At 43.2% G+C, this 23542-nt stretch overlaps 1 protein-coding gene across 1 annotated transcript in view; it reads left to right on the forward strand.

Annotated features, from left to right (window-relative positions):
• LOC124622848 (insulin-like growth factor-binding protein complex acid labile subunit) overlaps positions 1–23542 on the forward strand; it is an 88776-nt gene that overhangs the window by 49500 nt on the left and 15734 nt on the right. The window contains exon 4 of the mRNA XM_047148640.1: positions 11143–11529. Within this exon, the coding sequence (XP_047004596.1) occupies positions 11143–11529 (387 nt within the window). The remainder of the gene's footprint in view (positions 1–11142; positions 11530–23542) is intronic.

Genomic DNA, 23542 nt, shown 5'->3' on the forward strand with positions numbered 1-23542 from the left:
TCACCCTTCGAAACACTTACCTGTCTTCCTGACTCACCCTGTATTTTAATACAGTCGCCTATAAGCGTTATGAAACACCTGCCGAAAGTCGCCGTGTGCTGGTAGTATCCCTACGCGATTTCAACAATGCGTTACTGTTACTGCACAGGTTGTTGAAGTACATTTTCAGAAGAAAAATGGGAACTTGGAAAAACACCTGTTTCACTCGATGCGCCGAAAACTCTGGTAAACATAGTGTGATCAGTAATTCGAGGTGTTGGAAACGGCGTGTTCTTCGACAACAGCAGAAGCGTTACCATGCCAGAAGCCGTAAACGTACACCATATCTACGTATTATTTATTAACGTACATGTGTGACATCTTAGACAATGCGTGCAGAAACTCGGTTAATAGACAACTGTGCGTTCGATCGACTAGCTGTAACAAGTCCGATTTATGTATCCCGTTCGATCGGGAACTGAATAGCAGCCCAAATAAATATTAATTAATGTGACCGTGTACCTAATGGGGCTGGCAATCGGATTTGACTGCTACGGAGTTGTTACATTCCATTTTGTCCTTCTCAAATGCTGTAATAATGAAATGTCTGGTGACAAGAAGAACGCCAACACAGCTTCACTAATCAAGACCTATATTCGTCTCAAAAACACAAGAAAAAGGAGACAGCCACTGCCTTCGTCATACATAATTAATTACGGCTAATCTCAGCACAGGTCTCTTCGTTATTCATTATTGTCACACGCAAATTCAATCACTGCAATCCAACACTGCAATCCAAATGATGCCGGCGCGGTAGACGCGAAACCAAAAATATCGGCACAGAAATATCACTGATCACTCTTGTAATTATACTTTTTCACTTTCCCGTATTATTCTAACACAAAGGGGTTAAACCGCGGCGATGGCCACTCCCTTTGGCGGTAACCTTGCATTACTGCAACAGGCCTCCACACCGCTCGGCCCGCAACCTGGGAACTAACTGACTCAACTCTCACTCGCTCTCACAACCCGACACTATCGATTGTTTGCCCTTTCGACCTGTGCCGAGTACAAACTTATAGTAAGGGCCTACGGACCCCTTACATCCCCGCCCTCGAAAACTTCTTTGGAGCCACTGGCGTAAAAGAATCAGCAAGGGAATTAGACATTGCTACATCTGAACAAAACATATAGTGTAAATAATTAATGAAATTACAATTCACCAAGTAATCCCTCGACTCCGGTAATGGGCTGCCTCCACAATAATATTCTACAAAAGGTTATTACATCTCATAAACATGGCATTGTCCAAATTACAATTTTTTATATCAAACAGCAATAGTCCTCTATAGTTCAATATTGAATGAAACACACAACATACAATCAAAAATTATTACTTGAACACACGACATATGAACTATTATACTACAAATTAGTTGTTACAGGTTTTATACCCATTCTCAGGTAATCGTCGATATGAAATATGCAATTCTAATTATAATGCATCAGAAAACACAATGTAAATAAACATTCCCCTTTTTCAAATGTCCGTTTAACAACAAAATGTCCTAAATATATCTTAGTAGGTTTATTCGGGTCCTTGTAGCTCTCACTCTTGACCGGACCTCACCTGGAGTGTCATTCAGTTTTCCGGTCCCTCCACCTCTTCCTCTATAATCAGATGAATGATTAAAATGATTCCTTGGGTCATTACTTCCTTCTCTGTTTTGATCATTAGCTTGATTGTGTTCCTGTGATCGAACAGATTACAACTGCTCCAGTATTTCCATCAAGGCCTCCCTATCTTTAATTAGGCTCCCGGATACAGTTTCTTGCATTATCCGGCTCAATCTTCTTTTTATCGCTGATATCATTAAGTCACCACTCAGGGGTTGTTCCAAGGTCTCGTTCAATTCCCACAAATGTTCGGCAAACTCTCTCAACGTTCCTCTCCATGTACTAAGTGACTTGCGGTGGTGTAGGTCCTCAATTGCTGCACACTGATGACTTTTGGACCAGTATTTCTTCAAGAATTCCTCTTCAAACTGATCATAACTAGTAGTCCCTTCCTTCTTCCTGACTCCCCAAGTAAAGGCCTCACCTTCCATCCTATCTATTGCAAATTGAATCTTGTCTGAGTCTTTAAAATGTGCTGGGAAAACTCCTTTTAACCATTTCATAAATATCATTGATTGCAACCCTCCTTTCGGTCTAAATTTCTGCCCTGTATTATTTTGGACGTACCGATTATCAATGCTCATCAAGGTAACGACTCTACCTTCCCCATCTGTTAAAGTGGCATTGCTAATTCGTTTATCGATTTCTTCTGTCTTGCTCTCCAGTTACTGCACTCCCTGTTGTAATTGCCTGACCTCCATTGCAACCCTCTTGTTATCCTCTTCTCGTTGCACGGCTATAGCATTTCTCAGATTGACAGCCAGTTGGTTTTGCCTATCTCCTATCCCCTTAACCGCATCATTGCATTGTTTCTGCATCTGCATCACCTCGGCGATTCGATGACTGCAATTTGTTTCCACTTCGTTGATTCTTTCTCCTAATTCGGCTTTCGTTTCTTCAATATCGTCTTCTATCTTTTTTGTTAACTTTCCTTCCAACTCCTCCACGTCTCCCTGGACTTGGTCTATGCTCTTCTGTAGCTTCCTCTCTCTCTCTCTCATCGATGTTCATCTTCAGTCGTTCTGGTAACTCCTGCATTTCCTTCTTCAGATTACATTCCATCTTCGTGTATGATGTTTTGATCTCTTGTACACCTTCCTCTAATGATGCGTTAATTTCTTGTAAACCTTTCTTAAATGATTCTCTAGTTTTTTGGAAATCTTCCTTTAATGATTCTCTGAATTCTCGTAAATCTTCCTGTATTGATTTGTGGAATATTTCTCTCCTTTCTTGAAAATATTTCTTTAATGATTTGTGGAATTTTTCTTCCCTCTCTCTAGTTTTTTTTAGCAAGGCTGCCAACATCGACCGTATATTTGCATCCTCTGAAACTGACTTATCTCTCGTCGTTTGTCCCGGTGTCTCGGGATAACTAGTTGAATGTGCTAATGGGCTATCTAATGACAATCCATAACCACTGATTCCTGAATCATCTCTGTCTTCCTGTCCTATCCCTTTCCCTTCAACTACTGCCTCACAAACCTGCTTATCTTCAGTAGACATGTTTGGTTTATTTTTAATGCACAGGCAAGTAATATAAAATAACCTCTAGTAACCCAAAACACTCCTAATTACCACGAAACTAATCAAACAGTAACTGCAGTATCTTCAGTTAATCCCAAATTGACACAATATGCATGAGCACTGAACATAATAACTCTCAAAACCTAACAACTTCAAATATCAATTCTCAAAAATACACAGATTATGTAAAATGTTTTAAATAAGATAAATCACATCACTCATAAAATCTATAAATGTAAAATCCCCAAAAACAATTAGCATATCTATATAATCACCATTTAGACTGTGCAGTATGCATAAATAAGTATGCTATATTTCAGAGTATGTTTCGCAAACTTTTCGGAAATTACTGTAATTGGGCACTTTTCCTAATGTAAAATTCCGTTTACAATTGTTTATTTACCGCGAAGACTGCACACTGCAGTTTAATGTTATGCCAACCAGTCGTCTTCACTCACCAACTGACGTTACCACGAGTCGCGATGTTTTAACGTTTGAAGTGGGCGTGGCACTGCACTGCTGCCGGAGCATCGTGAAGACGTGCTGAAGATCTGTGGCGAGTCGTCGTAGTTCTCAGCCGGCCCCTCCGTGGCGCTGCAGGCGGGCGTAGTTTGTAGTTCGGCCGCTAGATTCCAGGTCAGCGCTCAGTGTCGCGCTGAAGACCGTCGGTGTAGTACGTCTGTGCTTGAACTACTCCTTGCGCAGGTAGTTGGGATGACGTGTGAAATCACCTCGCGGATCGAAGCTCTTTGGCGCAACTGCTACTCTGGACTGTGTGACGTCACTCAACAACTGCGTTGCCACATAAATTGTCGCCTGCATAACAGTTTATGGGTCCAGTCGAAGCTGCCCGATTTTCACTATTCAAAAGGCAATTTCAGTCAAAATATTACCACTAAACACTTCTTTAAAAGCTTCCGTGACAAATTCTTAGTTCGTTTTGCTATTTTAATGTTCACACGTGTCTTTCTTTAGTGTCCACTTTTCACAGTTTTTCGCAAGGATTTACACATTTGCACATTAAAACACAGTTTATTGTCACTATTATTCTTATCTAATGTGGCAAGGAAAAAGTTTAGTCACAATCGTAAGATGCTATTACTTCGTATTGTTCAAAATGCACTGTTTCTTGTCGCGATTTCAAAGTTTATGCTCTGTCTCGATCCAAAACTGGAAAAAATTATTTTCTCGCGTTAAGCAAGATAAAATTACCTATTGTTCTTTACGATTCGTCCGAAAATTGCACTAGTCCTTTCACGGTAAGCCAAGGGTGTAACAAGTCCGATTTATGTATCCCGCTCGATCGGGATCTGAATAGCAGCCCAAATAAATATTAATTAATGTGACCGTGTACCTAATGGGGCTGGCAATCGGATTTGACTGCTACGGGGTTGTTACATTCCATTTTGTCCTTCTCAAATGCTGTAATAATGAAATGTCTGGTGACAAGAAGAACGCCAACACAGCTTCACTAATCAAGACCTATATTCGTCTCAAAAACACAAGAAAAAGGAGACAGCCACTGCCTTCGTCATACATAATTAATTACGGCTAATCTCAGCAAAGGCCTCTTCGTTATTCATTATTGTCACACGCAAATTCAATCACTGCAATCCAACACTGCAATCCAAATGATGCCGGCGCGGTAGACGCGAAACCAAAAATATCGGCACAGAAATATCACTGATCACTCTCGTAATTATACTTTCTCACTTTCCCGTATTATTCTAACACAAAGGGGTTAAACCGCGGCGATGGCCACTCCCTTTGGCGGTAACCTTGCATTACAGCAACAGGCCTCCACACCGCTCGGCCCGCAACCTGGGAACTAACTGACTCAACTCTCACTCGCTCTCGCAACCCGATACTATCGATTGTTTGCCCTTTCGACCTGTGCCGAGTGCAAACTTATAGTAAGGGCCTACGGACCCCTTACAAGGTTGTTGAAGAACATTTTCAGAAGAAAACTGGGAACTTGGAAAAACACCTGTTTCACTCGATGCGCCGAAAACTCTGGTAAACATAGTGTGATCAGTAATTCGAGGTGTTGGAAACGGCGTGTTCTTCGACAACAGCAGAAGCGTTACCATGCCAGAAGCCGTAAACGTACACCATATCTACGTATTCTTTATTAACGTACATGTGTGACATCTTAGACAACGCGTGCACAAACTCAGTTAACAGACAACTGTGCGTTCGATCGACTAGATTAATGGCAGAAAGACATCCCGAAAAAAGAGGCTAAAACCAACGCGGCCCGTGAGGTTACAATTAAATGTCAAGAGATGTTGGCAGGGTTAAACAATTATTTAACTATATGAAATAAAATCCACTTTTCTCGCTAGGGCGTTCAGACTGCACGATTGGTCCTGGGGCATGATAGGAATTAGTATGCGCAGTATGGTTTGGTTTAGCGATGATGCCAACTTTAATTTGGATTGGCTCGTCAATAAGCAAAATTGGCGCATTTGGGGGACTGAGAATCTGCGTCTCTACACTCTCGACGGGTGACTTTGTGATGTTTAATGTTCAATGTCCAGTCACGGAATAATCGGTGCGATATTCCTTGATAGCACGGTGACTACCGAACGGTAAGTGAAGGTTTTGGAACTTCATCACCATTAGCCAAAGTGATCCTGATTTCGACAGGATGTGGTTCATGCAATAGAGAGCTCGACCCCATCGAAGCAGGAGAGAGTTTGTTGTCCTGGAGGAGCACTTTACGGACCGTGGTCTAGCTCTGGGGTACCTAGAGACCATTCGCATGGGCCTCGATTGGCCGCCATATTCTCCGAACCTGAACACCTGCGGCTCATTCTTATGGGCCTATATTAGAGTCAATGTGTACAGCAACAGCCACAAATTCGTTAATGAGCTGAAAACAGCCATTTGGGAGCTCACCTACAGCTTCGATGTTCCGGTTTATGAATATTTCGCTATTCGTCTGCGCCACATCATCGCCAACGATGGCGGGCATATCGAACATATCATAACCTAAATCCCAATATCTGTAGTGACGTTTACTTGTTGAATAAAGTGTGTGCACGCCGTATTGTAAGTAATCTACGTTTATTTCCACATAGTTCAATACGTGTGCGGCACTAGCTCAAAAACAAATGTATATTAATCCGGAATAGGGGAATGTCCATATGAAGTATTTTACTTCAAATGAGCTTTCCTGTCATATCTCTGAACACTGACTATTCTCCATAACATTCACATTTTTCTCTTTTTCTTGACGAATATGAAATCGTTGTATCAGGTGCCCGCAGAAGAACCTGTTAATATCTTCCAGTGTTTAATATGGAAGGATTATCTCCATGCAGAGTTAGCAATTTATAACTGGACTGTCCCCTTGTTAAAAACTGACTGAAACGGTTTATCAAGGCACTGTTGATCGAGATTGTCCCACTCCTCAACGGCGATTCGGCGTAGATCCCTCAGAGTAGTTGGTGGGTCACGTCATCCATAAATAGCCCTTTTCAATCCATCCCAGGCATGTTCGATAGGCTTCATGTCTGGAGAACAAGCTGGCCACTCTAGTCGAACGATGTCGTTATCCACAAGGAAATCATTCACGATGGGGGCGCAAACTGTCGTCCATGAGACGAATGCCTCGCCAATATGCTGCCGATATGGTTGCACTATCGGTCGGAGGATGGCATTCTCATATAACATAGCCATTACAGCGCCTTCCATGCCAAGCATCGGCGTACGTCGGCCCCACATAATGCCACCTCAAACCAACAGGGAACCTCCATCCAGCTACACTCACTGGGCAGTGTGTCTAAAGCGTTCAGCCTGACCGGGTTGCCTCCAAAGACGTCTCCGACGATTGTATGGTTAAAGGCATATGAGACACTCATCGGTGAAGAGAACGTGATGCCAATCCTGAGCGGTCTATTCGGCATGTTGTTGGGCCCATCTGTACCGCGCTGCATGTTGTCGTGGTTGCAAAGACGGACCTCAGCCTGGAGGTCGGGAGTGAAGTTGCGCATCATGCAGCCTATTGCGCACAGTTTTTGTCGTAACACGACGTCCTGTGGCTGCACGAACCCCATTATTCGACATGGTGGCGTTGCAGTCAGGGTTCCTCGGAGCTGTAATCCTTATGTACCGGTCATCCACTGCAGTAGTAGCCCTTGCGCGGCCTGAGCGATGCATGTCATCGACAGTTCCTGTACATCTGTACCTCCTCCATATCCAAACAACATCTCTTTGGTTCACTCCGAGACGCCTGAACACTTCCCTTGTTGACAGCCCTTCCTGGCACAAAGTAACAATGCGGACGCGATCTAACCGTGGTATTGACCGCCTAGGCATGGTTGAACGAACCGTGTACCTCCTACCTGGTGGAATGACTGGAACTGATCGGCTGCCGGACCCCCTCCGTTTCAGAGGCGCTGCTCCTGCATGGTTGTTTACATTTTTGGGCAGGTTTAGTGACATCTCTGAACAATCAAAGGGACGTTTCTGTGATACAATATCCACAGTCAACGTCTGTCTTGAAGAGTTCCGTGAACTGGGGCGATGCAAAACTTTTTTTGATGTGTGTATTACCTCAAGAAGACATATGATCAATTACAGCATGGAATGTAGGCTTCTGTAATCAGTCGTCTGACTGGTTTAGTGGAGTCTTCCACAATTTCGGTAACTATATCATACTCTACATCTCAGTGTGGCATTTGCTCCCGGCATGCACAATTAGTTGTTGGATAATTTTCAATATCTCTGTTCCTTGGCGGTTTTCGTCCTCTGCCGCTAGCTTAGGTACCACCGACTATATTTTTTCCAAAGCAGTAAATATGGGGTGACCCAAAATCCAGTACTTCAGGGAATAAATGCTTGAAGTAACATGGGGTGTTATTGAAACAAAAGAAACAAAAAAAGGTTCATATGTGACCAACAGCTAGTTTCATGTGAGGCAAAATCAATTATTTGCATAACAATTGATTCTTAGGAAAGTCGATATTCATTATGACAAATACTGAACACTTGGGCCGTCGTTAATCAGCAGTGCTTGTAGTTGACGGACAGTGTTGTGAACAGAATTATACAGCATACCAGTAGGTGTGGTGAGAAACTGCCTTCGGATGTTGTCTCTTCGCATCCCTAATGAGACCGGACGATCGCGGTAGACTTGCGATTTCAGGTGACCACACAACCAGTAATAACACGTACTGAGACGACCGAGATGTAGGAACCTCGGAGGTCAAGCGTGACGTTAGTGGCGGCTCAGTACGCGATAGTCACCAAACTATGTTCGCAAGAGATTATTCACACGTGTCGCAATAAAGGGTGGAGCGCCATTCTGCATAAAAACAGGTTTTATCAGCCAGGCTAGGGATGATGTGGTCAACGGCCTTAGCGAAGTGGTAATACCGGTTCCCGTCAGATCACCGGAGTTGAACGCTGTTGGACTTGGCTAGCACATGGATGGGTCACCTAGTCTGTCGAGTGCTTTTGGCGAGCGGGGCCAATTGGGGAGCCGCTTGGAGGGAAGTAACGGTACCAGTCACGAATACTGCCCCTACATATCTGGTGACGCCTTAGGGCTGAGCACGACACGGCGGCCGGACGGTACCCTTGGCTCTTGAAGGCTTCTTCGGACGTTGTTCTTCTTTTTTTATTTCGTTAGGGATGATGTGATTTTCTAACATATCGGCATACCATGCACCCGTCATACCGACAATGCAGTTCCTCGAAGTAAAAGGTTCCTGTCATCTCCGATATGGTAAATCTATATCGATCACGATTGAAATGGTATCCCACGGCACGTAGTGACTTTCTTGTCATGCAGTGGAGTATCCGAGACAGTTCCAAGATTTTCGGTAGCTCAAATTCTGCAGTTTCGAATCCTCACAGACCCTCGGAGTGTGAAATGGACTTTGTCGAACCACAACACGGTAGACAACTAATTGTTATCTTCCCCTATTTTTTGAAGTGCCTGCACCGCAAATGCTCTCCGCGTCACAAAATCGGTAGTAACAGTTTATGACGATGCTGGATTTTGTACGGATAGCTTTGGAGTGTACGCCTTAGTGTTCTCCAAACATTGTTGTTGTTGTGGTCTTCAGTTCTGAGACTGGTTTGATGCAGCTCTCCATGCTACTCTATCCTGTGCAAGCTTCTTCATCTCCCAGTACGTACTGCAACCTAAATCCTTCTGAATCTGCTTAGTGTATTCATCTCTTGGTCATCCTCTACGATTCTTACCCTCCACGTTGGCCTCCAATACTAAATTGGTCATCCCTTGATGCCTCAGAACATGTCCTACCAACCTATCCCTTCTTCTAGTCAACTCCTTTTCCCCCAATTCTGTTCAATACCTCCTCATTAGTTATGCGATCTACCCATCTAATCTTCAGCATTCTTCTGCAGCACCACATTTCGAGAGCTTCTATTCTCTTCCTGTCCAAACTATTTGCCGTCCACTTTTCACTTCCATACATGGCTACACTCCATACAAATGCTTTGAGAAACGACTTCTGTCACTTAAATCTATACACGATGTTAGCAAATTTCTCTTCTTCAGAAATGCCTTCCTTGCCATTTCCAGTCTACATTTTATATCCTCTCTACTTCGACCATCATCAGTTATTTTTCTCCCCAAATAGCATAACTGCTTTACTACTTTAAGTGTCTCACTTCCTAATCTAATTCCCTCAGGATCACCCTACTTAATTCGACTACATTCCAGTACATGGAATACCGGCGCGACGTGCGATTTCACAAGCGTTGACTGCACCATGCGGAGATGTACCCGCTAAAGTCTCCAATTCCTCCTTTACTGTCCGAGCAGCAGTAGCACTTGTGTCTGGTCGCCCACTATGGGAGTGATCGTCTAAACAACCCGTGGCATCCATCTTCATGGTCATTTTCACACTGACGTTTATTACAGGACCTTTACAAGATCGAATATCCTTCTTTCGGCGATAGGATCGTAAAGCTATAGTTGCGGATTCTCTATTCTCATAGGAAATCTTCATCAACAGTGGCTTTTCTGGTAAAGTCCACACGCCGCGATTGCTGGCGCAACTAGCTTCCGGTCTCACTTTGAAACATCCCCTTAGAAAATATAAGGAATTACTGTGCTGATAAATCTCTTAAGTTATTTGATTTTCAAACAGCTGAGCGGAACTGAACGTACTCAGACGTTTCTCTCTTTACTTATTCTGATCAACACTAAACTGACGCACAATATTTTTAGCGCAACGCAAACTGAATTTCAATAATCCCAACAAAAGAATGGCCCTGACTGACAATAACCTATACCTTCCAAGAATCACTTACCTCACAAAAATCTTCGTTACTCGAACTACTGCAACACAGCGAGCGCCAATATTGCCAGCTAAATAAAATATTCTAACTACTGAAGGCACTAACTACTGATAGGCATAGTTAGCAAATGAAATATTTTGATAGAGAACAAACAACATCCAGTCTTACAAATTTACTCTCTCTGATAGACGCAGTCCAGATCATCCGCTCTCAAAACTCCGCCATCTCACTCCCCACATCCACCACTGCTGCCGGCTCACCTCCAACTGTGCAACGCTACGCGCTGTTCACATTCAACTGCACAACACTACAACAGCGACTTTTCCAACAATGCCAACCAGCCACAGACTTCACACAGCACAGCCAGTGATTTTCATACAGAGCGCTAGGTGACGTTACCAACATAAAAACCTAAACAGCGTATTGACAACTGCAGCCCGTTTTATACACGAGTCTTAAGCGGCGTCCACATTCATCTCACGGCCGATTTCTGCACCCATTTCTGATTTAAAAAAAGCCATTTAAGACACTTGCGTCCCACTGTAGATTATTTACTGGTTTTCCAGCTGGCTGTCGACCTAGCAAACCCTCTTCTGTTCATGTTTTGGGCGTGGGAACGGAAAAGGGTGGAGTGAACTGCATTGCACCGACAAGAGGTGCACTGACTACTGTCTGTCGCAGGTGGAGACATCGGCGTTCTCCGGCATGACGAACGTGGAGCGCCTCATCTTCCCTTCGGGCATCCGCAACGTGGAGGTGGACGCCTTCAACGGGCTGGACACGGTGGGCGTGATCAAGATGGCGTTCATGGACCTGAAGTCGCTGCGCGCGCACACGTTCCGCGGCCTGAGCCACGTGCACGTGCTGTCCATCCAGGAGAGCGACCTGGGCGTCATCCGCGCCGGCTGCCTCGAGGGCCTGACGCACGTGGGCACGCTCAACGTCGTCAACAACAAGATCGACGCCGTGCAGCAGCTCGCCATCCGGCCGGCCAACCGCATCCGCGCGCTCCGCTTCCTCGGCAACCACCTGCTCGAGACGCCGCGACCCGGCGCGCTCATCATTCAGGTGCGGCGCAAGCGACGAGCCCGAAGTGTCCACTGCGGCAAACTATCTGCCGTGTAGTTTTAGGAGGCGTACAGCCAAATTTTGTAGACTAAATTAAATGAAACTATAGGAAATGAATTTGCAATTGCGAATTATGTATAGTCCAGCAGAGTTAAGCCTAAAAATTAGACAAATCGGAAATAATTGCTACAAAATGTTTTATTGTTTTAAGGGGGGTAGGACGTCAAACGGGCCGACTTTGAGCAGGAGAGGTATCACAGGACATTTTAATTTCCAGTGTCTAAACTTTTACAAATAAATTCATAAAACTTTGTCCAGCATCACCAGGAAGGATTCAGGATTCACACTCATTGCAGTGGAAGTTCGTATACAAAGCAAAATAAATTTTTTTACGTGTGAAATTTCATCATTTTTTCACTTATTATTGGCTCCACTTGTTGCTATAGGTACACTTTTCTTCATAAGTTAGAGAGATTCTTCGATGAATTTTGCACAGCATACATACCATACTTACAGGCGTATGAAACTCTAGAATTTATTTCATTTATGGAAAACGAATGATCTGTAGTATTTTAAACTTCATGTTTAGAAAAAACACAAACTTTGTAGTTAATTACCTCAATTTTTAACCCAGTTTTTAATAGATTTGGAAAATTCTAGAGTTTCATACACCTTTAAGTATGGTTTGTATGCTGTGCAAAATTCATGGAACCATCTCTCTTACTTATAAATAAAAGTGTACCTATAGCAACAAATGCTGCCATTAGTAAGTGGAAAAAATGATGAAATTTCACATGTAATAAAATTTATTTTCTTTTGTTTTCGAACTTCCACTGCTATGAGTGTGAATTTGGATCCTTCCTGGTCATGCTGACATAGTTTTATGAATTTATTTGTAAAAGAATAGACAGTGGAAATTAAAATGTCCTGTGGTGCCTCTCCTGCACCAAGTCGGCCCGTTTGACGTCCTAGTCCCCCTTAATGGCGTCATTTGGGGCCCAGTATGACTATCCTAGGTATTCACCCTCAGCAGAGTTGTGGAAAAGTGATGGGGGGCAAAGTTGAACCCGAAGAAGGGGTATTTTTTCTGTTTTGTGATTATATTTCGTAAATGACTCACAATATCGAAAACATAGTGCAGTTAAAAATTGTAGGGCATGAACTTCTGCATTGAATGAGACCATCCGCATATTTTTTGGACCACCCGTTTCCATACTAGTGTTCTTCAAATTTGGACCAATTTTACCAGGTGTACCGGTATGAAATGAGCGTTTTTTTTGTGAAAATGAAACACTAATTTTGAATTCAAAAGTAAAAACATTTTATTCAAAGTACTGACCATTGCTTTCTATACATTTTGACGACCTTTCTGGCAATTTGTGGACGCCACGCCAATAGCAATGTTCGTCTTTTGAAGCAAACCACTCAGACACCCAATTCTCGACTTCTTCGTAGGAATCGAAGTGTTCCTCAGCCAATGCGTGTCCTAGTGATGCAAACAAATGTTAGTCGGAAGGGGCCAAGTTTGGTGAATACGGAGGATGGGGTAGCAGCTCCCAGTCAAGTGTTTTGATTGTATCCTGAACCAGTTTTGCTTTGTGTGCAGGTGCATTGTCGTGTGAAAAAATTGCTTTGCCATTTCTTCTGGTCCATTCTGGTCTTTTTTCGATCAATGCATAGTTCAAATTGATCATTTGTTATCTGTAGCGATTAGTATTCACAGTTTCACCGGGTTTTAGAAGCTCATGATACACCACACCTTTCTGATCCCACCAAACACAGAGCATTGTCTTCTCGCCGAATCGATCTGGTTTTGCAGTCGATGTTGATGGTTGTCCCGGATTAACCCATTATTTTTCCCGTTTATGAGTCTTAAAATAAATCCATTTTTCATCGCCAGTAGCAATTCTATGCAAAACTGATTTTCTTTCATGTCTTTGAAGCAAAATTTGACAAATGGATTTTCGGTTTTCCATCTGTCTTTCATTCAATTCATGTGGCACCCATTTTCGACACTTTTGGTTCTTTCCCATAGCTTTCAAACGGTCAGAATTTGCTTGTTGTACAACATTTAGCATTGCTGCCATTTGCTTCTGACTCAAAGTATCATCTTCATGCAATATTGCTTGCAATTCGGCGTCTTCGAACTTTTTTGGTGGTCTTCCACGTTCTTCACTTCTTACATCAAAATCATTATTTCTGAACCGTTGAAACCATCTTTCGCATGTTGCTTCTGATAGATCATGATTACCATATGCCTCAACAAGCATTCGATGCGACTCTTCAGCACTTTTTTTCAAATGAAAACAAAAAATTAATGCTTTCCCAAATCATCACTTTCTGGTACAAAATTCGACATTGTTAACACGATGAAAACATATGATGTTGTTTGTTCCATGACTTAATGTAAACTATATATCATTGACAGATGTCATACCAACCAAACAAATAAAAATTAAGGCTCGTTGACAATAACTGTTCCTTAGCGACACATTTGTATCTTAACGCTCATTTCATACCGGTACACCTGGTACATGTTCATGGAAAACTTTAGTTTTAAGCTGTGTTTCTTGGTAATATCGTTGAAACTAATCCATCTATCAATAAAGTGGTTCATACAAACGATATAGAGGAATAAATTCTGCGTTTGATGAGACCAAAAGTGAAATGGACCACCCGTTTCTGTACGGCTAAGTTTGTACTTTCTTTGCTGTCCATGTAAGGTACTTCACAATTATAAATCTAGATCTCTACATCAGTTTTATGCAGAGAGCTCAAAAATAACATTATCATGAGTAAAGATTGAAAAAAAATTTAAAACTCTTCAAAGTCAGGGGTAAATTCCGTGACAAGAAATTTAAGATCAACTTTCGCAGTCCCTTATTAAACCGCAAAGCATTTTTGCACCTTGTTATTCTGCCTTTGTGTATATGTTCTGCCTGGTAAGCCAGTGTAATAATGACAAAAGCGTATCTTTTCTAATTCCTAAGGTAATCGTCCACAAAGTTACCTTAAAAAAATCAGCACCCTACATTTGACCAAATTTGGAGGCAAATATAATTATATAGGTCACCTCTGATTTTAATTTAAAATGCACCATTTGGAAGAGCATCTTTTGCTTTAGTAGAATATTGTGCATAATGTGAGTGTGCAGTTACCGGGCGACAGCATCCTACGTCCGACCTCTAGGCGACACAGTGTATTGCCCTCTAGTGGCGCCTGGCGCCACCCACAGACAAAAGGACAGGTGTGGCCCTGGTAAAAACTTTTTCTGGCCGGGTATCGCCAGTTCCCACCTTTGTTCCGGGATGGACGCACGCCAAAAGATGCAGCTATTTACCCATAGAGAACGACACGTCACGCGGCGATCAGTGCCGGTGTTTCGCGCGACGGCGAAGTGCGACTTGCAGCGTGCCTCCGCGCCATTGGAATGATGACACTGAAAATTTGTACCGGACCGGACTTGAACACGGATTTCCCGCTTTATATAAGAGGTTGCCTTTAACCGCTTTGGCTGTACGTGCACGACCCGCCGCCAGATCCGAATTTACGTATGTCGTCGTTCACGCCTCACAGCCTGTGCTCGTACGCACATTATGCAATTCGCGTACGGGGGAAGACCTTTTTACTGATTGGCGCTGCCTGGTATTGGCGGATAAATACGAAATAGTAGTGCCTGCGTTATTAGGAAATTCAATGCATTGTTCATTCGGACACGCATGCATGTCTGTAGAAACAGCCACTGCAAGCCATCAAGGAATACTTGAAGTGTATTCCCAATTGCGAGTGTGAACCACCATATGCTGTATATTGGAACGGCGACAGTGAAAATTTGCGTGTCCTAAGGTACTTTGCATCGTACTACTTAGTAACACAGGCACTGCTAATTCGTATTTATTCGTCAGTATCTGGCCCCCGACCTTCTTATAAATTTGTCCTTCCTGGATGGGAAAATACGAAACGAACGAGTGCAGTTTGTTACAGCTGGACGGCGACTTATGAAATTTTGTGTCTGGTCGTGATTCGAGCACGAATAGCCGAAGAGATTGAGGCAAACGTTTGCTTAAAGCGGGCAATCCGGTTTCAAGTCACGGTCCGGCACAAAGTTTCACTGTCATCATTCCATTATACAGCCGACGGTGGTTCATATTTGCAATCAGCAATGCATTTCATATATTTCTTTATGCCTGTTGTCCCTGCAGTGCATGGATACCCGAAGGAATATTGAATCGTACTCCTTAATAACACAGGTACTGCTATTTCGTAAATTAAACTAATTTTAATATGTTCATTGACACCAAAGATGATAATAAGAAGGTTTGCAACTATAATGGTGGCAACTATTTATTCACAATGTTGACTGGCATATTGTCCCCGAAATTCTCAAGCTAGCAGGTGAAAACTACTGGTTGCGAAAATTTATCTACAACCTGTGCAGAAACCACTCTGCAGGTCAAAGTGTCATGGAGGGAAAGCAGTAGCTGATACGGGATGAAGCAGCACTGTATCCCCTCGCTAATATTATTTAGTCTGTGCACTGGACAAGCAGTGCAGGGAACCAACAAGTAGTCTGGAAAGGGAATTGAAGTTCAGATGAAATATGAAATTTTTGTTGTTTACCAGTGAGACTGTAATTCTATCAAACAAGTTTAGAGCTTGAAAAAGCTGTTTGAACGAAATGTTTAATGTTTTGAGAAGAGATGAACAGTAACAATAAAAGAAGGGTAATGGAGTGCAGTCAAAATAGGTAACACTGGTAGAATTTTATTAGGAAATGACAATCTAAAAGTCTACATTGTACGTCCGAAAGGATAGATACCGTTTTGATCCTGCAGCCACTATACAGGGTGAGTCACCTAACATTACCGCTGGATATATTTCGTAAACCACATCAAATACTGACGAATCGGTTCCACAGGCCGAACGTGAGGAGAGGGGTTAGTGTAATTGGTTAATACAAACCATAAAAAAATGCACGGAAGTATATTTTCAACACCAACCTACGTTATTTAAATGGAACCCCGGTAGTTCTGTTAGCACATCTGAACATATAAACAAATACGTAATCAGTGCCGTTTGTTTCATTGTAAAATGTCAATTACATCCGGAGATATTGTAACGTAAAGTTGACGCTTGAGTACCACTCCACCGCTGTTCGATCGTGTGTATCGGAAAGCACTGAATTACGTAGGGATCCAAAGGGAATGGTGATGGACCTTAGGTACAGAAGAGACTGGAACAGCACATTACGTCCATAACCTAATACCTTTTTATTGGTCTTTTTCACTGACGCACATGTACATTACCATGAGGGGTGAGGTACAGGTACCACGTGGTTTCCGTTTTCAATTACGCAGTGCAATAGAGTGTGTCCCAACATGTCAGGCCAATAGATGTTCAATGTGGTGGCCATCATTTGCTGCACACAATTGGAATCTCTGGCGTAATGAATGTCGTACACGCCGCAGTACATCTGGTGTAATGTCACAGCAGGCTGCCACAATACGTTGTTTCATATCCTCTGGGGTTTTAAGCACATCACGGTACACATTCTCCTTTAACGTACCCCACAGAAAGGAGTCCAGAGGTGCAAGATCAGGAGAACAGGCTAGCCAATTTATGCGTTCTCCACGTCCTATGAAACGCCCGTCGAACATCCTGTCAAGGGTCAGCCTAGTGTTAATTGCGGAATGTGCAGGTGCACCATCATGCTGATACCACATACGTCGACGCGTTTCCAGTGGGACATTTTCGAGCAACGTTGGCAGATCATTCTGCAGAAACGCGATGTATGTTGCAGCTGTTTGGGCCCCTGCAATGAAGTGAGGACCAATGAGGTGGTCGCCAATGATTCCACACCATACATTTACAGTCCACGGTCGCTGTCGCTCTACCTGTCTGAGCCAGCGAGGATTGTCCACGGACCAGTAATGCATGTTCCGTAGATTCACTGCCCGTGGTTTGTGAAACCCGCTTCATCGGTAAACAGGTAGAACTGCAACGCATTCTCTGTTAATGCCCTTTTGGTTTGTGAAACCTGCTTCATCGGTAAACAGGTAGAACTGCAACGCATTCTCTGTTAATGCCCATTGACAGAATTGCACTCGATGATTAAAGTCATCACCATGTAATTGCTGATGTAGCGACACGTGAAACGGATGAAATCGGTGACGATGCAGTATGCGCATGACACTACTTTGACTCAGTCCACCGGCTCTCGCAATGTCCCGTGTACTCATGTGTGGGTTCATGGTAACAGCAGCTAGCACACCAACTGCACCCGCTTCTCCTGGGACGGGCCTGTTACGGACCCATTTGCGTGCTACGACCATACCTGTTGCATACAGTTGGCGGTAGATGTTTTTCAATGTGCGGCACGTTGGATGCTCTCTGCCCGGGTACCGTTCTGCATACACCCTGCAGGCTTCAGCTGCATTTCGTCGACACTCGCACATAGATGAGTATCGTGTCCGCCTTTTCATGGTCACAGCTCCTACAACACTACACTATCACAGACATCTGGTAACACCGTGTACTACAGTTGGTCTGCGCGCGGAGACGAATGCAGAATAACAATAGCAGCAAGCGCTACATGCGGACCCTGTGACAGCTACACCAAACCACAACAGTGCACTACAGCCACACTCGTAAACACGGTCGTCATCGTACACATGTCCCTGCAGATGCTGCTCGCCGACCGTGCCCCGCGTTTGTTACAACACGCAACTGAACGTCGGAGGTTTCAAGCGTCAACTTTAGGTTTCAATATCTCCAGATGTAATTAACGTTTTACAATGCAACAAACGGCACTGATTATGTATTTGTTTATATGTTCAGATGTGCTAACAAAACTAACGGGGTTCCATTTAAGAAACATACTTCGTTGCATTTTTTTATGGTTTGCATTAACCAATTACACTATCCCCTCTCCTCACGTTCGGTCTGTGGAATCGATTCGTCTGTATTTGATGTGGTTTACGAAATATATCCAGCGGTAATGTTAGGTGACTCACCCTGTATATCAAGAAGCAAAAGAGTTACAGAAGACATAAGCTGCCAGTGGGCATTAATTTATATCAGTGGGCCCTTCAGTGAAGAGGCACACCATGTTCGAAACGCCGCGAGTAACAAGGCTAATGAGTAGTGGGCGCTACATCGGTAACCTGTGGCATAAGTTAAGGAATTTGGGTCTGACGGGAGGCGTGCTAGGGTAGTCCGGGCGGTTGTAGTGACCAGTGGGTCCGGATGACGTAGTGGTCGACGCAAATGGCTAGTAAGCAGAGGACATGAGTTTGGTCCCAGTCCGGCACAAATTATGAGGCTGCTGTCCCACTGCTTAGCTGAGTCGCAAAGTGCTTGCCTATCATTTTGCGGGCCCGGGTTCGATTCCTGGCTGGTTTTCTTCCCCACGTGGACTGGGTGTTGTGTTGTTATCATCTCATTATCACGCGCAAGTCGCCCATTGTGGCTTCACCTGAAATAAGACTTGCATTGCACGCGGCGGCCGAACTTCCCCGGCGGAGTCTCCCCGCCAACACGCCACACGATAATTTCATTTCATTTTTTTTCTTGGCCCTGTTTTTTTGGTTGCCCTGTTAATATAAACCAGTGCCCACTGGCAGCTGATGTCTTTAATTCCTTTGTGTTTTGACACTAAAAGCAGTCCATGAGTTTTTTGTGTCTCTGCAGCAAAATAGCGAATTACTGCCTAAGTAGAAAACTACACTGGCAATAGTAAGAAAAGTGCTCCTAAACAAATTTTGCTAGCAGAATATTTAAGGGTTTGGAAGTCTTTTATGACGGTATTTATATAGAATGTAGCCTTGGACGGAAGTGGAATATAAAGGATAAGCTGTTCAGTCAAGAAGAAAAAGAAGTGCTCTGAACGCTGCGTACTTAACGACGACTCCAGAGGCGACGTCCAGAATCGTATAAGTTCGCAACATTACACTGCCTAACCGTTCACAAACTATAAAATCTCCTGAGATTTCAGAAGGCGACTCATATTTTGGAAACCACGGAATATTCTCCTCTCTACAGATTCTTCCGACCGCCGAACAATCTCGCTACAAACTGGCCAGCTACCCCTCTATTGTGCTTGAGCGCACAAGTGTCCCTACCGTCCGTCGTGGGCTACTTCCTGTGTTAAGCAGCCAGGATCTCAAACTGGTCATTTCCTGTCACTCCACATGTATTAAGCTGGACCAACACACCTGTCCGGGGTTTTCCATCCATGGCCTGAGTTACGCCTGCCGTTTCGTTTCCACTGGCGTTCCAACCTCTACTAGCACCAGCGATCATTCATTACGCCATTTGATCATAAAGACAATTCATCACATTTCACTCAATAAACGTTAACAACTATTTACAAAGTGTGCATAACAATGTCAGCCTTCTTTAAATATTCGTATATACGATGTACAACCTATCAAATGGCACCTAATACCGATTGTAAATCACGGCAAAGTATGTAGATGAGTCTTTGTAAGGTGCGAAATTATAGCCACCTAACATATTGATATCCTTATACCTTGAATTTTAATTCACTCTTTAACCATCATTTTATTTCCGTCAATGCTTCTTAGATGTATATATTGAACAGTAGGGCCAAAAAGTTTATCCCTGTCTTACGCACATTTTAATCCGAGTTCTTCGTTCCAGACCTTCGACCCTTAGTGTTCCTTCTTGGTCCTTGTAAATATTGAATATTACCCGTCTTTCCCTATAGCTTACCCCAATTTTCTCAGGATTTCGAACATCTACCAGCATTTGACATTGCCGAACGATTTTTCGACAAATCTATAACCGTGTCTTGATTTTCCTTTAGAGTTGTTTTCATTACCAACTGCAACGTCAGAATTTCCTCTTTCGTGCGTTTACCTTTTCTAAAGACAAACTGATTGTTGACTAACACTTCCTCAATTTTCTTTTCCGTTATTCTGTATATTCTTCTTGTCAGCCACTTGGATGCATGAGCTGTTATGATGATCGTGTGAAAAATCTCGCACATGTCGGCCATTGCAATCGGAATGTTGTTTCTAAGAAAATCAGGTGACATATCGCCAGACTCATACATTCTACACACCACCGTGAATAATTGTTTTGGTGCCACTTTCTCCAATGATACAAGAAATTCTAATGGAATGTTATCTATCCGTTCTTTATTATTCGACTTTAAGTCTTTCAAAGCTCTTCTAAATTTGGGTTCTAAAACTGGATCCCCTATCTCTTCTATATCGAGTCCTGTTTCTTCTTCCGTGACGGCATCATACAACTCTTCCCGTTTACAGAGGCCTTCAATGCACTCTTTCCTCCCATCCGCTATCTCTTCTGCATTTAACAGTGGAATTCCCATTGCACTGATAATGTTACCACCCTTGCTTTTAATTTCACCGATGACTGTCCGATGTTTCTATATTCTCAGACCTTCCGACAATCAGTTATTTTTCGATCCCTTCACGTTTTTCTGCAGCCATTCCCCGCAACTTCTCTGCACTTCCCATTTATTTCATTATTGAGTGACTTATATTTCTGTGTTTCTGATTTTTCGTGAACATTTTTGTACTTCATTCTTTCATCGATCAATTGTAACATTTCTTCTGTTACCCATGGTTCCTTCGAAGTTATCTTATTTGCACCTATAACTTTCTCTCCAACTTCTGTGACGGTCCTTTCTGAAGTGTCCATTCCTCTTTAGCTGAAATGGCTACTGACGTATTCATTATCGCATTATTTATAGCTGTAGAGTACTTCAAGCGTACCAGTTTTATTCCTTAGTGCTTTCGTATCAGGCATCTTTACGCATTCGTTCCTCCTGACTAATCCATGAAACTTCAACCTACTCTTCACCAATTGTACATTGTGATCTGAGTTCATATCTGCTCCTGGGTACGCCTTACAATCCGATATCTGACTTCGGAATCTCTGCAAACCATGATGTAGTGTAACAATATTTCCTATCTCCCGGCCTTTTCGTGGGTACTACCTCCTCTTGTAGTTCTTGAAGTCACGCCATTACTAGTTGAAGTTATTTGCGGAACCGAATTATGCTTCCTGCTCTCTCGTTACTAGTAGAAAGCCCGTATTCTCACACAACCGTTTCTTCTGCTCCTTTCCCTGTAACCAAATTCCAGTTGCCCATGACTAGTATATTTTCATCTTCCTTTACGTACTAAATTGGCCTTTCAGTATCCGCATATACCTTCTCCATCTGTTCACCTTCGATCTGCAGCGTCGGCATGTATGCATGAACTATTGTCCTCGGTGTTGGTTTGCTGTCGAATCTGGTAAGAACAATCCTATCATTGAACGGTTCACAGAATCGCACACTATGTGCTACGTTCCTGTTCATAACGAGTCCTACTCCTGTTATAGCATTCTCTGCTTCTGTTGATATTGCTTTATAATCATCTGACCAGAAATCCTTGTCTTCTTTCCATTTTACTTCACTGACCCTCACAAAATCTAGACTGAGCTTTAGCATTTAAATTTTCAACCTCTGGCAGCAATACAGGCCTGATGACGACGGAGCGTGCTGTGAGTGATGTCATCAGTCTCACGCTGAGGCAATAACGCCCACTCTTCCTGCAGAGCTACCCGCAAGGCTTGAAGAGTGGTTGGTGTCTCCCTAGCGCATTCCAGACATTCTCCATGGGATTCAAACCGGAAGAGTGAGCAGGCCACGTCATGCATGCAGTGTCTTCCATTTCCAAGAAAATATCAACCACCCGTGCTCTATGTGGTCGAGCATTGTCGTCCATCAATGCGAAGTCGAGACCGACAGAACCTCGCAACAACCGCACTTAATATCACGTCGCAGTTAAATCTCGCCCTTTCACCCGTAAAATTTCCTGAAGAGGTGACCGAGTGGTTGATATAATCCCTGCCCACATAATTAAGGATTCTCCTCGATATCGGTACCTTTCCATGTTCCCTCAGTATGCGAATGTGTCAACAATCACTCTCCAGATCAAAACGAACGTTGGTACTGTTTGACCGACCAGGTGGCATGTTGACGGCTCTACTCAAGACGTTGCCTTCTCTACACCGTTTGACTCAATACAACAAGTCCAGTAAATCCTGCGAGGTCAGATTTATTTTCCTTTCTTTCACTTGGCGCCCTGATTTTACGACCCACCACCTAATTGCTTAAGGTGGGTCTTTATTGACCACTTAGCCGCTACGATCGGTATATGGGCGCTGATATGGCTGAACCTCCACACCAGTTCCCGCATCCGATCGCAGCGTTGCCCGTGTCCCGCGACATGGAGGCGGGTCATAGTTGATCATGTTTTGTTTTTGTGTCTTTTATTTTGTTTTCTTTTACTTGGTTATGTTTGTTTGGTATTTATCTTTCTTTTTTTTCTTTATGGCAGCTTTCCCAAACCATTTAGTAAAAATTTACATGAAGTTTAAATTTTGAAAAAGAAGTACAAAATATGTTTTAGAATGAAGAAGAGGGAAGAAGATAGGAAAGGAAGAAGTCCCTCCACCCTCGGGAAATGAGGATGAAAGCCTTGGAATTATTCGTCAACGCGTTGATCCTCAGTCTCCAATCCTTTGCTTGCTTTAAGATCAATGCTAATCTAATTTCTATGCTAATTACTGAAGCTGTTACTAAGATAATTACGCTATTAACAGGTTTAAAGTGCTGTGTTTACCTGTGGCAATTGCGTCGGTGCGCCGACACTGTTTACATCTATTCATGTTGAGCTATAGTTATGTGTAATCTATTGTGATATCTGTACATTATGGTTAGACTAATGCATTTCTGTCGGTCTTCTTTCTGTCTCGGTTTTCATCCTCCTCACTATGGCATCTATGTAGGTGCTGCATCTAGGTTTGTCGTCTGTACGGTTTCTCGCGCCTGTACTGTTTATGGCATTCATCTGAGATTTTTTTCTGTCAGTACGTTTAGTTCGTCACATAATTCTGGTGTTCTGATTGCATCGTATATTTGTAAGTATTGTATTCCTGGTGTGTTCCTGTGTTGTCTGTGCCGGCCTGAGTGGCG

This window comes from Schistocerca americana, chromosome 7 (assembly GCF_021461395.2).
Source record: "Schistocerca americana isolate TAMUIC-IGC-003095 chromosome 7, iqSchAmer2.1, whole genome shotgun sequence".
In the NCBI taxonomy this organism is placed as follows: domain Eukaryota; kingdom Metazoa; phylum Arthropoda; class Insecta; order Orthoptera; family Acrididae; genus Schistocerca; species Schistocerca americana.